The sequence below is a fragment of the Balaenoptera acutorostrata genome, chromosome X (assembly GCF_949987535.1).
Source record: "Balaenoptera acutorostrata chromosome X, mBalAcu1.1, whole genome shotgun sequence".
In the NCBI taxonomy this organism is placed as follows: domain Eukaryota; kingdom Metazoa; phylum Chordata; class Mammalia; order Artiodactyla; family Balaenopteridae; genus Balaenoptera; species Balaenoptera acutorostrata.
This window is the reverse complement of record NC_080085.1, coordinates 33,882,015-33,899,200: the sequence shown is the minus strand read 5'-3', so window position 1 is coordinate 33,899,200 and position 17,186 is coordinate 33,882,015. Positions and strand designations below refer to the sequence as shown.

The 17,186-nt window shown below is 45.0% G+C and overlaps 1 protein-coding gene across 2 annotated transcripts in view; it reads left to right on the top strand.

Annotated features, from left to right (window-relative positions):
* The first annotated feature begins 1,979 nt into the window (after nucleotides 1-1,979).
* The window catches only part of SRPX (sushi repeat containing protein X-linked), a 115,917-nt gene continuing 100,710 nt past the window's right edge, over nucleotides 1,980-17,186 (top strand). For both annotated transcript variants that reach the window (XM_057537787.1, XM_057537786.1), the window contains exon 1: nucleotides 1,980-2,227. In XM_057537787.1, coding sequence (XP_057393770.1) covers nucleotides 2,137-2,227 — 91 coding nt within the window. In that variant the 5' untranslated portion in view covers nucleotides 1,980-2,136. The remainder of the gene's footprint in view (nucleotides 2,228-17,186) is intronic.

The following is a 17,186-nucleotide window of genomic DNA, read 5'->3' as shown; positions in this document are numbered from 1 at the left end:
AGGGGCTAGGAGAGAGCCAGGTGTTCCTTGTCAGCCCAATAATAGAATGTGTGCTGCGTTTTGTGAGCAAAGCTTGCTTCAGAGGTGATATAGGAAAGGAAGGCCACTGGACAGACTAACCTGGACCTAGAATTTGGGGTGTCCATTAACCTTTACTCGTGGGCCTACGGCAGTGGTTCTCGACTGGGGCCAATTTTTCTGCCAGAGGACATCTGGCAGCTTCTGGAGACATGTTTTGGTTGTTACAACTGAGAAAAACAAGGGCTTGCTACTTGCTCTCTGGGGCATAGAGGCCAGGAATGCAGCTAAACATCCTTCAGCGCACAGAGCAGCCACCCTCCCCAACCAAGAATCCAGCCCCAAATGTCAACAGTGCCTGGGTTGAGAAACACTGGCCTAGAATTTATCCTGTTCTAAAACCTGCACCACTGAGCATGGGGGCACAAAACTATCCATCTGTTCAAACGCCAGGCCACATCCCTAAAGATTCTAGTTTCATTGGTCTGGGGTCGAGTCCAGATAGGGTACTTCTCTAAGGCTCCCCCAGGTTACTCTTGTGTGTGCACAGGATTGAGAACCACTCCCTGGAGAGTCTGGTGTGATGGAGGCCACAGAAGAGCCTGACCTCCCTCATTGTCCTGTGATTAGAGGGTTATTGAGGGGTTGTTGGCTCCTTGAAGAGGTAGCAGTAATGGAGAAACCCGCAGGAGATGGAGAGAAGCTCTCCAGGCACTGGAGAGGATAAGATGGAAGTTCAAGGCAGAGGTTTTTGTGAGAACTGGGAAAAGAGCACACCATCTAGATTTTTTAAAAAAATCGAAAACCTCTGGATGGATGTTCCCAGGGCCCTTAGCCTAGCTAACAGACCAGACTGCTGAGGCGAGGAGAAAGCTGCCCTTCCACAATGAACGTGGCCTCTGCCAAGGCACAGGCTTCTTGTGACCCCAGAGGCAGCTGGATTTTGGCACCCACTTGCCCCTTCCTCCGGGGCCTTCGTGCAGTGCCCATACTACACGACCAAACGCAGCAGCCCTAGTTGGAATCTGCCTTAGCTAAGATCTCCTTCGGTCAGGAAAGGGGCGAGGTCCTGCCTTAGGGGTTTACCAAAAACAAAAAACAAAACAAAAAAAAACTGATAAAGCCTCGAAGAAGAAACCAGATCCGTCCTGCAGGCACCTAGAAACCCTATCCTGACGCCAGGCCACAGGGTGGAGGCTCCAGGCTGATCGTGGTGTCCTAGGGGTGATTGAGAACAATCCAGGAAATGGGGAAATCTGGTTGCAGGAAACTACAACAGCTGGATTCCCGAGGCTGTGGGTGAGACGGGGAACTTTCTGGGCCTTGTGCTCGCTCATCAGCCGACCCTAGAAAGAGTACCTCAAGCCCCACCCCAAACTGCAGTGCAGCCGGCACGAACTCTTGATTCATTCCCTTGCAAAAGAGAAACCAAAAAGCCGTAGCAAGGACGTTGGCGCCGGCAGAACCACACACCTAAGTTCAAATCCCCGCTCTGCCCGTAACCATGAACCTGGGCAAGTTTCTAAGCGTCGTTTCTTCTTGGATAGTATGGGCATAATGACGCCGAACTTGGGGCGTGGTCCGAAGGGTCAAACCCGCGAACTTGGCGATAATAACCTGCCGCGGTGGGCCATTCTTGGACCCCCTCGGTTATCCCTTCTCTTTCCGTGCGACTCACGCAGCTTTCTGCACAGATGACATTGTGCTAGGGGCCCCGGATCTGGGAGGTGTTTGGGCCACCAGTGTGTGTATTCGTGGTGAAAGGGCGCGCAATTGGGGAACAAAAAGATATTTTAGGATAATCCGGTTTGCTAGGGCACGCCCCTGGCGCGCTCAGGCCCCCAGAGGGGGTGCGGGAGTGTCAGCCCCGCTTCCAGAAGAAGCGCTGGCACAAAAGGGGGGGGGTGGGTCGGGGCCCCAGCCGCGCCAGCGCTCCGGGGAGGCGGAGGAAGGAGGGCAGGCCCCAGGCGGGCTGGAGGGAGGGAGGGAGACAGGCGAGAGGAGGAGTTTTCCAGCTTGGCCTCCGCCGGCCGCGCGCAGCCCCTCGGTCCGCTTGGTCTCCTCCCGCCCCCGGGAAGCGCGCCGCGCAGCCGAGCCGAGCGCAGCGCCGGGCGCGCCATGGGGAGCCCCGCACTCCGGCCCGCGCTGCTGCCGCTGCTCCCGCTGCTTCCGCTGCTGCTACGAGTCCCGCCGAGCCGCGGCTTCCCAGGTAGGGTCGGCGGGCCAGCCTCCCCAGCTGGGCGCCAGGACCCTCGGCTCGGTCCGGAGGGTGGTGCGGGGGCGCCCTTTGTTTGCGCGGACTTCGTCTTTCGCCGCCCGGGGGAGTGGGGGACGCGGAGCGGGGCTCGCGTCCGGGCACCAGGAGGGGAGAGCCGACTGTCATCCCGTCGCCGGGCGCCGTGAGCCGGAGGACCCTCTGCGCCTGGGGTTCCAGGGGGACCAATCAAACCCTCGTTGGCGCTGGAGGCGACCAGGAGAAGTTTGGCCGCGGGTTACTTTCTCACCCCGCCGGAGTTTTGCCTCTCACACAGTTGCCTGCGGCCGGGGACCAGGTGGCTGGCAGCTTGTCCAGGAAGGAGCCCCTACCCCCTCCCACTCGAGGCCCCAGGCCACCCCCTGGGGCTGCAGGGCACGAGCCACAGTAGAAAGACTCTCGTGGAAGGCCCGGGCGGAGCCTCTCCCGCATCCCCCAACCCCCCCTGCTGGGGATTCCGAGAAAGTCTGCACCTCTGGGAGAGAGGTGCCAGCTGAGAGCGGTGACATGTGGCAGGCGCTTGGTTAGCCCCAGGGAAAGAGGACTACACACGCGGGCTCTGCTAGACAGGGGGTGTGGCTTCTTGTTGCTGGGGGCGTGGTCTGTAGCATCTAAGGGGACCCTGGTACTTATTAGGACTCTTCTGGTGTGGACAAAACCTGCTTTGGAGATGCCCTTTAAAAAGCTCCAGCTGACTCCCTCATCGGAGAGTCTTAAGATAGCAAAGAGCTTCGGGGGAGCTGGGTAACATGGATGCACCCCTGTCAGCCCCGGAAAGGAGAAGAAATCCATGGGCACATTTTAGTTTAGTGTTAATGGGAAAGTGGGTGACGTGGCGGGCAAATATCTGGCTTTACTTTCAACACTGTGGGCGGTTTAAGTCTGGGGTCTGAGAAACGAACCTACCGAGTTCTGGGTGAAGGATGGAGGGGGAGGGTTCCCAGATAGCACGCTTGGGAGATGTAGGGATGGCTGCTGGAAATTCCTTGCACATCCCCTTATGAATGAATGAATCAAACAAACGTGTAAAGTGATAAACAGGAACATTTGCGTTTTGAACTGTTGTAAGTGTTAAGCTTTTTGGTAGGAACTGATTCAGGGTGAAGTGGAAAGGAGACTTTATCCTCTGTGCCAGGCAAGTGCCAGCCCCCTGTTCCCCGGGCAGGTTAGTGCCCCCACCCCCCAAGCAGGAGTCGGGTTAATATGAACCTAGAGGGGAGGGGGAAGCCAGTACTGGACAGGGAGCAGGGGGAGAAGTTGAGAAGCTAGAAGCAGCCTTTCCTGCTGAACTGGGAGGCGTCTCTAAGCCGCCTGTACATCTATCTGGCGGAGCCTTTCTCAGTCAAGGGGCCTCTTCTCTTTTTCCATTTGACCTTCCTCCCCTCCCTCACCCTGCCCTCTGCTCTCCTTCCCTCAGCTTCTACCCTTATACAGCGTAGCTTGCTGCCAGGGCCCAGCCACCCACAGAATCGTGGGTTTCCAGCTTGGGCGCTCACTACTTTTGGGAACCGGCCCTGGCTGGCCCCGCTCCCTCTGGCGCCAGCCTGCAGGCTGCCCCCAAGTTGGCACATCCCAATGGGGTCTTTCAGGAAATGTGCTCTGCTGGGGCTGTTGATTCCAACGGAGGGGATTTCAGTCCAAGCCAGAGGTTTCGGAAGACTGGGAAGGGGAGACTCTCTAGGCCTGTGGGTCCTGAGGCAAATCATGTCAGCTGAGTTCACCCTAAGGGCTGGGTGACAGAGAAATTTTGAAGATCATTTCAGAGGCAGTATCTTAGCAAGTGGACATTGTGTCTCTGGTAAGAGGCCTGGAATCAGGAACCTCTGAGAGAGGGAGATGGGGATCTAGGGCCCCATCGGCATCTCCCCTCCCCCACTTATATAAACATCTGAGATTTAATAGCAAATCTGTCAGAGAGAGAGAGTAAATCGTTCCCATTCCCACTTCTAGAAGGTCTCTGGAGTTCTTCCATCTTTGAATTTGACGCAGCTTTTCTGGCTCTCTGATTTATTCTTTGCGGCCTAACAAAGACGCAGTGTCTATAAAAACCCACATGAAATGTATGAAAAATTCATAGCAAAGTTGTCTGTGTTGGATTGCGTTTGTATGCCTATAACATAGGATTCTTACTCTGTTCTTTGTTTTTGCTTTTATTGAGGTATAATTGACATATAACACATTGGTTTCCCGTGTACAACATAGTGATTCGATATTTGTATACACTGCACAATGATGACCACAATAAGCCTAGTTACTATCGGTCACTGTACATAGTTAACAAAATTCTTTTTTCTTGTGATGACTTTTAAGATCTACTCTCAGTACAGTATTACTAACGATAGTTACCATGCTGTACATTACATCCCATGACTTATTTATTTTAAAGCTGGAAGTTTGTACATTTTGACCCCCTTCACCCATTTCGCCCACTCCCCACTCCCCCTCCCCTCTGGCAACCACCAGTCTGTTCTCTGTATCTGTGAGCTTAGGTTTTGCTTGTTTGTTTCATTTTTTAGATTCCACAATATATTAAGTGAGATCATATGGTATTTGTCTTTCTCTGACTTATTTCACTTAGCATAATGCCCTCTAGGTCCATCCATGTTGTCACAAATGGCAACGTTCCATTCTTTTTTTTTATGGCTGGATAATATTCCATTGTATGTGTATACCACATCTTCTTTATCCATTCATCGGTTCACGGACACAGACTGTTTCCATAACTGGGCTCTCGTGAATAATGTTGCAATAAACATGGGGATGCAGATACCTCTTTGAGATCCTGTTTTCATTTCTTTTGGATAAATACCTAGAGGAGGGATTGCTGGATCATATAGCTGTATTTTTAGTTTTTTGAGGAACCTCCATACTGTTTTCCATAGTGGCTGCACCAATTTACATTCCCACCAACAGTGCACAAGTGTTCCCTTTTCTCCACATTCTTGCCAACACTTGCTGTTTCTTGTCTTTCGGATAATAGCCATTCTGACAGGTGTGAGGCGCTGTCTCATTGTGGTTTTGCTTTGCATTTCTGTTTTATTATGTTCTTAAATGAACTCTTTATTTATTTATTTATTTTTGGCTGCCTTGGGTCTTCATTGCTGCGCACAGGCTTTCTCTAGTTGCGGTGAGCAGGGGCTACTCTTCGTTGCGGTGCGCGGACTTCTCATTGCAGTGGCTTCTCTTGTTCCGGAGCACAGGCTCTAGGCGTGCAGGCTTCAGTACTTGTGGCACGTGGGCTCAGTAGTTGTGGCTCGCGGGCTGTAGGGTGCAGGCTCAGTAGTTGTGGCACACGGGCTTAGTTGCTCTGCGGCATGTGGGATCTTCCTGGACCAGGACTGGAACCTGTGTCCCCTGCATTGGCAGGCAGATTCTTAACCACTGCACCACCAGGGAAGCCCTGAACTCTTGAAGCCTCATTTACATCTGAGATTTTGGAAGTTCACTGCACCTCCTTCTGCAAGCAAGGCTGAAGATGGAGAATGAACGCCATGGCCACTAAGAAAGTCTCCATGAATCTGATGCCTGGAGAAAACTGGTAAAGTAGTGTGGTTTCACCAGCCAGGAAAACCGAGTGGGGTTGGCTAAAAGCCAAACCAGACCACACCAGCCAAAGCAGTCTTTTATAATGCCACATTTGGAGATAAGTATTAGGAACTGAACACCTGGCTCAGCATATACAATTAAAGTCACATCAGGAGCAGGTTAGGCTAGAAATTTCTATTTGGGTTTAAAACATGTAATCAGCTGACAAAATTCCTCTGCATTAAAAAGGAGAATGCTGGGGAGAGCAGGGCATTTTCAACTGGCATTTTCTTATTGATAACACTTTCAGTACAGTATCCTGCTATTACTGTTTCTCATTTCCCAGATTTGTGAGCTGAAAGAGACACCAGAAACCATCGCTAAAGCACCGTCTTCAAACCTTCCTCACACCATAATTGAAATATTGCCCTTTTCGGTGATTTCTATAACATTCTCACTTTTAGTCTCTCTTATAACAACTCATTCTACTTTTTCTGGCCAGATACTGCTGTTTTAAGTACAGTTTTACTTCAATACTGGTTTTTTTTTTTTTTTTTTCCACACACACACACTGTATTTTATTTTTACAAGAGATAGATAGACTGACACCAAGCATTGTACATGGATGACCACAACAAAAGCAACAATGATTGCAATTACCAAACATGAAACACACTTATACTATGTCATAATATTGACATTCAGTCCAGTAATCCTCCACTGTAACAGCTCCTTTACTTTGCAGTGAAAATTGATTTGTATATTCTTTTCCTCTGAGTCCTTGTGGGATTTTTTTTTTTTTTAATTCAGACAGAAAGTCACAAAAATTACACTCATCCTCATCAGTTCACTCAGTCCCATGTAATTAATTTCTTTTTTTTCATCTTGATCTTTTGTTAGCAGTTTTATGAGTTCATCAGTTTTTCATTAGAGTTCTGAAAATGCTTATTCATTCAGTTCAGCAGTACAGTCAGTTACCAGAAACCTGTACTTGTCAGAGTCTTTTCCATGAATTTCTTGAAGATGAAACTCTTTTATAGGAACATATTTGCAAAATCATCAGAGTACACCCAGAACTGTCTGTAAATGACAAAAGACTTAAAAATGACCATGGTTAAAGATTTGATGAAAGTTCATAATAATGCAGTTGACAAGAAAATTAGTTATTTCTGAGATATACATTTTAAAGTAATAACTAGGATTATTACTTATAACATTATACCAGAACATATAAGATTTTTAGACGTTTCCTGTAATGTCTGAAACATTTATATTAACATATTTCCATACATATTTCCATACAAATACAAATATAAGATTTTTAGAAATTTCATGTAATGTCTGAAACATTTATATTAACATATTTCCATACATATTTCCATACAAATACAAATATAAGATTTTTAGAAATTTCATGTAATGTCTGAAACATTTATATTAACATATTTCCATACATATTTCCATACAAATACAAGATTTTTAGAAATTTCATGTAACGTCTGAAACATTTATATTAACATATTTCCATACATATTTCCATACAAATACAAATATAAGATTTTTAGAAATTTCATGTAATGTCTGAAACATTTATATTAACATATTTCCATACAAATAACCCAATGAAAGTTTAGTATTAGTTGTTTTGTTTGTTTTTTTATACTGCAGGTTCTTATTAGGCATCAGTTTTATACACATCAGTGTATACATGTCAATCCCAATCGCCCAATTCAGCACATCACCATCCCCACCTCATCGCAGTTTTCCCCCCTTGGTGTCCATATGTCCATTCTCTACATCTGTGTCTCAACTTCTGCCCTGCAAACTGGCTCATCTGTACCATTTTTCTACGTTCCACATACATGCATTAACATACGATATTTGTTTTTCTCTTTCTGACTTACTTCACTCTGTATGACAGTCTCTAAGTCCATCCACTTCTCAACAAATGACTCAATTTCGTTCCTTTTTATGGCTGAATAATATTCCATCGTATATATGTACCACAACTTCTTTATCCATTCGTCTGTTGATGGGCATTTAGGTTGCTTCCATGACCTGGCTATTGTAAATAGTGCTGCAATGAACATTCGGGTGCACGTGTCTTTTTGAATTACGGTTTTCTCTGGGTATATGCCCAGTAGTGGGATTGCTGGGTCATATGGTAATTCTATTTTTAGTTTTTTAAGGCACCTCCATATTGTTCTCCATAGTGGCTGTATCAATTTACATTCCCACCAACAGTGCAAGAGGGTTCCCTTTTCTCCACACCCTCTCCAGCATTTGTTGTTTGTAGATTTTCTGATGATGCCCATTCTAACAGGAGTGAGGTGATACCTCATTGTAGTTTTGATTTGCATTTCTCTAATAATTAGTGATGTTGAGCATCTTTTCATGTGCTTCGTGGCCGTCTGTATGTCTTCTTTGGAGAAATGTCTATTTAGGTCTTCTGCCCATTTTTGGATTGGGGTGTTTGTTTCTTTGATATTGAGCTGAATGAGCTGTTTATATATTTTGGAGATTAATCCTTTGTCCGTTGATTCATTTGCAAATATTTTCTCCCATTCTGAGGGTTGTCTTTTCGTCTTGTTTATGGTTTCCTTTGCTGTGCAAAAGCTTTGAAGTTTCATTAGGTCCCACTTGTTTATTTTTGTTTTTATTTCCATTACTCTAGGAGGTGGATCGAAAAAGATCTTGCTGTGATTTATGTCAAAGAGTGTTCTTCCTATGTTTTCCTCTAAGAGTTTTATAGTGTCCAGTCTTATATTTAGGTCTCTAATCCATTTTGAGTTTATTTTTGTGTATGGTGTTAGGGAGTATTCTAATTTCATTCTTTTACATGTGGCTGTCCAGTTTTCCCAGCACCACTTATTGAAGAGACTGTCTTTTCTCCATTGTATATCTTTGCCTCCTTTGTCATAGATTAGTTGACCATAGGTGCGTGGGTTAATCTCTGGGCTTTCTATCTTGTTCCATTGATCTATGTTTCTGTTTTTGTGCCAGTACCATATTGTCTTGATTACTGTAGCTTTGTAGTATAGTCTGAAGTCAGGGAGTCTGATTCCTCCAGCTCCATTTTTTTGCCTCAAGACTGCTTTGGCTATTCGGGGTCTTTTGTGTCTCCATACAAATTTTAAGATGATTTGTTCTAGCTCCGTAAAAAATGCCATTGGTAATTTGATAGGGATTGCATTGAATCTGTAGATTGCTTTGGGTAGTATACTCATTTTCACAATGTTGATTCTTCCAATCCAAGAACATGGTATATCTCTCCATCTGTTGGTATCATCTTTAATTTCTTTCATCAGTGTCTTATAGTTTTCTGCATACAGGTCTTTTGTCTCCCTAGGTAGGTTTATTCCTAGGTATTTTATTCTTTTTGTTGCAATGGTAAATGGGAGTGTTTCCATAATTTCTCTTTCAGATTTTTCATCATTAGTGTATAGGAATGCAAGAGATTTCTGTGCATTCATTTTGTAACCTGCAACTTTACCATATTCATTAATTAGCTCTAGCAGTTTTCTGGTGGCAGTTTTAGGATTCTCTATGTATAGTATCATGTCATCCGCAAACAGTGACAGTTTTACTTCTTCTTTTCCAATTTGTATTCCTTTTATTTCTTTTTCTTCTCTGATTGCCGTGGCTAGGACTTCCAGAACTATGTTGAATAATAGTGGTGAGAGTGGACATCCTTGTCTCGTTCCTGATCTTAGAGGAAATGCTTTCAGTTTTTCACCATTGAGAATGATGTTTGCTGTGGGTTTGTCATATATGGCCTTTATTATGTTGAGGTAGGTTCCCTCTATGCCCACTTTCTGGAGAGTTTTTATCATAAATGGGTGTTGAATTTTGTCAAAAGCTTTTTCTGCATCTATTGAGATGATCATATGGTTTTTATTCTTCAATTTGTTAATATGGTGTATCACATTGATTGATTTGCGTATATTGAAGAATCCTTGCATCCCTGGGATAAATCCCACTTGATCGTGGTGTATGATCCTTTTAATGTGTTGTTGGATTCTGTTTGCTAGTATTTTGTTGAGGATTTTTGCATCTATATTCATCAGTGATATTGGTCTGTAATTTTCTTTTTTTGTAGTGTCTTTGTCTGGTTTTGGTATCAGGGTGATTGTGGCCTCATAGAATGAGTTTGGGAGAGTTCCTTCCTCTGCAATTTTTTGGAAGAGTTTGAGAAGGATGGGTGTTAGCTCTTCTCTAAATGTTTGATAGAATTCACCTGTGAAGCCATCTGGTCCTGGACTTTTGTTTGTTGGAAGATTTTAAATCACAGTTTCAATTTCATTACTTGTGATTGGTCTGTTGATATTTTCTGTTTCTTCCTGATTCAGTCTTGGAAGGTTATACCTTTCTAAGAATTTGTCCATTTCTTCCAGGTTGTCCATTTTATTGGCATAAAGTTGCTTGTAGTAGTCTCTTAGGATGTTTTGTATTTCTGCGGTGTCTGTTGTAACTTCTCCTTTTTCATTTCTGATTTTATTGATTTGAGTCCTCTCCCTCTTTTTCTTGATGAGTCTGGCTAATGGTTTATCAATTTTGTTTATCTTCTCAAAGAACCAACTTTTAGTTTTATTGATCTTTGCTATTGTTTTCTTTGTTTCTATTTCATTTATTTCTGCTCTGATCTTTATGATTTCTTTCCTTCTGCTAACTTTGGGTTTTGTTTGTTCTTCTTTCTCTAGTTTCTTTAGGTGTAAAGTTAGATTGTTTACTTGAGATTTTTCTTGTTTCTTTAGGTAGGCTTGTATAGCTATAAACTTCCCTCTTAGAACCGCTTTTGCTGCATCCCATAGGTTTTGGGTCGTCGTGTTTTCATTGTCATTTGTCTCTAGGTATTTTTTTATTTCCTGTTTGATTCCTTCAGTGATCTCTTGGTTATTTAGTAACGTATTGTTTAGCCTCCATGTGTTTGTCTTTTTTACGTTTTTTTCCCTGTGATTCATTTCTAATCTCATAGCGTTGTGGTCAGAAAAGATGCTTGATATGATTTCAATTTTCTTAAATTTACTGAGGCTTGATTTGTGACCCAAGATGTGATCTATCCTGGAGAATGTTCCGTGTGCACTTGAGAAGAACGTGTAATCTGCCGTTCTTGGATGGAATGTCCTATATATATCAATTAAATCTATCTGGTCTATTGTGTCATTTAAAGCTTCTGTTTCCTTATTTATTTTCATTTTGGATGATCTGTCCATTGGTGTAAGTGAGGTGTTAAAGTCCCCCACTATTATTGTGTTACTGTCGATTTCCTCTTTTATAGCCGTTAGCAGTTGCCTTATGTATTGAGGTGCTCCTATGTTGGGTGCATATATATTTATAATTGTTATATCTTCTTCTTGGATTGATCCCTGGATCATTATGTAGTGTCCTTCCTTGTCTCTTGTAACATTCTTTATTTTAAAGTCTATTTTATCTGATATGAGTATAGCTACTCCAGCTTTCTTTTGATTTCCATTTGCATGGAATATCTTTTTCCATCCCCTCACTTTCAGTCTGTATGTGTCCCTAGGTCTGAAGTGGGTCTCTTGTAGACAGCATATATATGGGTCTTGTTTTTGTATCCATTCAGCCAGTCTATGTCTTTTGGTTGGGGCATTTAATCCATTCACGTTTAAGGTAATTATCGATATGTATGTTCCTATGACCATTTTCTTAATTGTTTTGGGTTTGTTTTTGTAGGTCCTTTTCTTCTCTTGTGTTTCCCACTTAGAGAAGTTCCTTTAGCATTTGTTGTAGAGCTGGTTTGGTGGTGCTGAATTCTCTTAGCTTTTGCTTGTCTGTAAAGCTTTTGATTTCTCCATCAAATCTAAATGAGATCCTTGCTGGGTAGAGTAATCTTGGTTGTAGGTTCTTCCCTTTCATCACTTTAAGTATTTCATGCCACTCCCTTCTGGCTTGCAGAGTTTCTGCTGAGAAATCAGCTGTTAACCTTATGGGGGTTCCCTTGTATGTTATTTGTCGTTTTTCCCTTGCTGCTTTCAATAATTTTTCTTTGTCTTTAATTTTTGCCACTTTGATTACTATGTGTCTCGGCGTGTTTCTCCTTGGGTTTATTCTGTATGGGACTCTCTGCCCTTCCTGGACTTGGGTGGCTATTTCCTTTCCCATGTTAGGGAAGTTTTCGATTATAATCTCTTCAAATATTTTCTCTGGTCCTTTCTCTCTCTCTTCTCCTTCTGGGACCCCTATAATGCGAATGTTGTTGCGTTTAATGTTGTCCCAGAGGTCTCTTAGGCTGTCTTCATTTCTTTTTATTCTTTTTTCTTTAGTCTGTTCCGCAGCAGTGAATTCCACCATTCTGTCTTCCAGGTCACTTATCCGTTCTTCTGCCTCAGTTATTCTGCTATTGATTCCTTCTAGTGTAGTTTTCATTTCAGTTATTGTATTGGTCATCTCTGTTTGTTTGTTCTTTAATTCTTCTAGGTCTTTGTTAATCATTTCTTGCATCTTCTCAATCTTTGCCTCCATTCTTATTCCGAGGTCCTGGATCATCTTCACCATCATTATTCTGAATTCTTTTTCTGGAAGGTTGCCTATCTCCACTTCATTTAGTTGTTTTTCTGGGGTTTTTTCTTGTTCCTTCATCTGGTACATAGCCCTCTGCCTTTTCATCTTCTCTGTCTTTCTGTAACTGTGGTTTTTGGTCCACAGGCTGCAGGATTGTAGTTTTTCTTGCTTCTGTTGTCTGCCCTCTGGTGGTTGAGGCTATCTAAGAGGCTTGATGGGAGGCTCTGGTGGTGGGTAGAGCTGACTGTTGCTGTGGCGGTCAGAGCTCAGTAAAACCTTAATCCACTTGACTGTTGATGGGTGGGGCTGGGTTCCCTCCCTGTTGCTGTGGCGATCAGAGCCCAGTAAAACCTTAATCCACTTGACTGTTGATGGGTGGGGCTGGGTTCCCTCCCTGTTGGTTGTTTTGCCTGAGGCAACCCAACACTGGAGCCTACCCGTGCTCTTTGGTGGGGTTAATGGCAGACTCTGGGAGGGCTCACGCCAAGGAGAACTTCCCAGGACCTCTGCTGCCAGTGTCCTTATCCCCACGGTGAAACAGAGCCACCACTCGCCTCTGCAGGAGACCCCCCAACACCAGCAGGTACGTCTGGTTCAGTCTCCCCCAGGGTCACTGCTCCTTCCCCTGGGTCCCGATGCACACATTACTTTGTGTGTGCCCTCCAAGAGTGGGGTCTCTGTTTCCCCCAGTCCTGTCACAGTCCTGCAATCAATTCCCACTAGACTTCAAAGTCTGATTCTCTAGGAATTCCTCCTCCCTTTGCCGGACCCCCAGGTTGGGAAGCCTGAGGTGGGGCTCAGAACCTTCACTCCAGTGGGTGGACTTCTGTGGTATAAGTGTTCGCCAGTCTGTGAGTCACCCACCCAGCAGTTATGGGATTTGATTTTACTCTGATTGCGCCCCTCCTACCGTCTCACTGTGGCTTCTCCTCTGTCCTTGGACGTGGGGTGTCCTCCTTGGTGAAGTCCAGGGTCTTCCTGTCAATGATTGTCCAGCAGCCAGTTGTGATTCTGGTGCTCTCGCAAGAGGGAGTGAGAGCACGTCCTTCTACTCCGCCATCTTGGTTAATCTCCAATACTGGTTTTTTTTTAACATTTTAATTTTATTTCTAATTTTTAAAATTGAAGTAACTTTAGTACTGTTTTGATTGCATTGCTGTCCTACTCAAAAACATAGAGTAGGACTTCCCTGGTGGCACAGTGGTTAAGAATCCGCCTGCCAATGCAGGGGACACAGGTTCGAGCCCCGGTCCGGGAAGATCCCACATGCCGCGGAGCAACTAAGCCCGTGCGCCACAACTACTGAGCTTGTGCTCTAGAGCCCACGAACCACAACTACTGAGCCCACGTGCTGCAACTACTAAAGCCCGCGCTCCTAGAGCCGATGCTTCGCAACAAGAGAAGCCACCGCAGTGAGAAGCCCGTGCACCGCAACGAAGAGTAGCCCCCGCTCGCCGCAACTAGAGAAAGCCCGTGCTCAGCAACGAAGACCCAACACAGCCAAAAATAAAATAAATAAATAAATTTATAAAAAAACAGGGCAGCTGCTCCCTGTCCTCAAGTTAACTAGGAAGTTCTCTGATGTTTTCAGGGGACTATACAATTTGCCCGCAGCCTAATTTTCCAGTCCTTCTCTCCTGGCTTCCTAAAGTCTGGCTAAAGTAGACTACCTGTTTTTATAGACCTGGAGTCCCATTTTCCCTCTTTTTGGTGATTACTGCTTTCTGCACCTGGAATGCTTCCCTGCAGCCACATGTCTCTAAATTCTGCCCATCGTCCAGCGACACCCCCCAGTTCGATGAAACTTTTACTTGATCCTTTGATTGGGAAGCTTCTGCCTTCCTTTAAACACCCACGGTGTTTCATATCTCTCTTGTGATATTTATCATACATGCCATACATTACAATGAGCTGTGCATTCCTTTACACTTCTAGATTCTGAGCTCCTGAAGGTAGGGCACTGCTCTGTCTTACCCCTCTGTATTTCCCACGGTGCCTAGCCAAGACCCTGGAGCCAAGTGGATATTTGTACTTATCGAGTTAATAGTTCCCCGCAATTCGGGTGACGGACCATTGGCCAGAGGAGCTGAGAGAAACACGCGTGCAGGTAAACAGGGCTTGTGCCACCATGAACCTACATACACAGGGACGATACCTTGCTCGCTGTAGAGGTTTGCTTTTAAATCCGTGAACACCCTCCCTTTGAGCAATAGCCTTCTCCGCTGGGGGTTGTAAGACGAGAGACACTGCAGCCACAAGCCGGAGTTTGCATTTATTATTATTATTTTTTTTGCATTTATTATTTTTGTTGGCCGCTTTGCTAGAGCCCCTTCCAAAGGGGTTGAATGGTTTCCTTAGTCAACGCAAATATGTGTGCTACATCAATTCCCCTTTCAGAGAATGCAACTCAAATGGGTAATTGAAAGTGAAGATTGAGTTTCACAAGAAGAAGGTTGACTTTTGCCAGGTTGTAACATAGTCTGAAATTCTAGCAGCCAAATTACGATCAATACCTAGGTTAAGGATTCATTTCCAAATAGCAGTGTGAATAATCGCCTTGCCTGGGTTCCAGTTCATAGGGAATTTCTCAAGCCAGCCCTTCAGTTCTTTTTTTTTTTTTAATTTTTATCAGAGTATGGTTGATTTACAATGTTGTATTAGTCCTCAGTTCTTGATTGTGTGATTTCTTGACTGTCAGCTTTTATTGGCCATTGTTTATGGGGTCTTTTAAGCCTGGATCTTTCTCTTGGATATTTGAATTCTGCCTTGTCTCCTGGAACCTTGGCTCTATCCAGAGACTTTCTTTTTAAAGTGGACATGGAAGGATGGAGTGCACGGGATACTAGGATGAAAAAGGTAGGGAATTCCTTCTGTCAATAGCTTTCTGTCTTGTGGGGAAATAGACGCCAGGTTATCCATGGGGGTAAATATTATAACACAGATGGGTCGACAAGCCCTGGGAAGCACAGAGAGGAGCCACGCAGGAACCCTGGGCCTGGAGATTGCAGAATGATGTTGAGTGATGCTGATGCCAGTGCTAGTGACAACTACAGGCCCAAGGAAGGTTAATGCAGGGTGTCTCTGGGCTTCCTTCTCTAAGAACATTTTGAAATTGGAAATAAAAATCTGTGTGGGTGTTCTTTTTCTGGGGAGAAGGCTCTATCCCAATTCAAAATCACTACTCACCAGATACTTTTGTGAACTCTATGAGAGAATGTGCACTTAATGGGCACAAAAATCAACATAGAAAGTACGATGAAGTTGCCAGAGTAGGGAAACTTTGAACCAATGATCAGGTGGCCTCCTGAATTATAACCAGCGGTACAATTTCCCATTCTCCTCATTTAAAAATCGACACCAAACAAAACAGTCATAATCGTAGGTGGTAATTACCTGCAGGCCTGGGCTGGCAACTTGTACCCCTCACTTAGCACAGTGTCTGGGACTTGGGGCAGGATCTTTAGTGGATATTTGTGGGTTGATTGAATGATTGAGGTAATTGTGACAGGGAATCAACACATTCTGTTTCAATAGCGCTGCAGGATTTAACCAGAATTTCCAAGCTGCTAACCCTAAAGAAAAAGAAATGCGAGGTATCAGAGGCAATTTGCAGGACTCTGAACGAAAGATCCATTTGGACAGGCAACAAGTCGGGGCATAGTTAATTGCTGAGGCGCTTGAATTTCAAATCACCCTAGGACAATATTCTAGGAGACTTAGAAACACCAGGGACTTTGGGGGGAGGGGGCAGGATTTTTCAGATAAAAGATTTAAGGATAAAGCTTGTTTGAGAGAAAAGTCACTGGTAGCTTTGCTAAGCTCCCAAGTTGCCCAGATGATAATTGGTTGCACCTGGGCCTTACGGGCACACTCTAGCCTCAGAAACTTCTGGAGCCGTCATTTCCCAAGCTGAGTGATTCACTGCCCCGTAATCCTTAGCTCATACTGCATGCCTCTTTCTACGTTGTTCTCCAGGGAGAAGATAAATGGGTTTGGACATAGTGGCTTGGATTATCCCAGAGGTTTGGTGTTGTAAATTGAGTATATTGGGTTTAAAGCTTTTTTTTTTTTTATGAGTAATAGACAGATCCAAACATAGAATTTGGGGGTGGACTTTCTGCCTTGGCCTTGAAAGATCGTTGCCCTGTTTCTTCTGGCCTGCTCTTACAGTGACCTGTTGTGTGATGGGTTCCATGCTCTTTCCCCTGTTGTCACTGGCTCTTTGCAGCGTCTGCCCAGTTATGGCTGATGAGCATCTATCTCTTCCATACCGAGCGCAGCCCAGGACCCTCTGCTGAATGCCTCTGGCCTGCCGCTAGCTGTGTGGGTGGCTGAGCTGATGACCCTACCAGCCCCAGGGATTCGAGAATGTTCCAAAACACTGGTTAAATGAGGACCACGGGGTGAGCGAGAATTGAGCCGAGCTTTGGCAGGCCCCTGGTGGAGTGGTGAGGAAGCGGTGGCCTGGCCACGTCCCCGGCCTTCTGAGAATCTGCCCCCAGTGTGGCCGTTGCGTATAGGAACTCTGACAGACTTGTTGCCACTGACTCAGCATTTGTCACACAAAGGCTCCGGTTCCTTTAAATATCTGAGGTTGAAATCCTGTTTCCACTTCGATTAGAAGTCCGCTTTTCAAAGCGGAGGATCATACTGTTTCACCAGGAGCTACTCATGGACCCGACGGCCTCAGCCACGTGGGCAGGCACTGGGGTCTTGTTCATTCTGTGTCCCTGTGGCCGAGCAGGGAGCCTGGCCCCCGGGGGACTCTCGGTGGGTCTCGGTGAAATCTGCAAGGGAGCACACCTCTGGCCGGGACTGACCTGCTGATTGGGTGTCTCGGGCTCTATCTAGACGCCCACAGGAG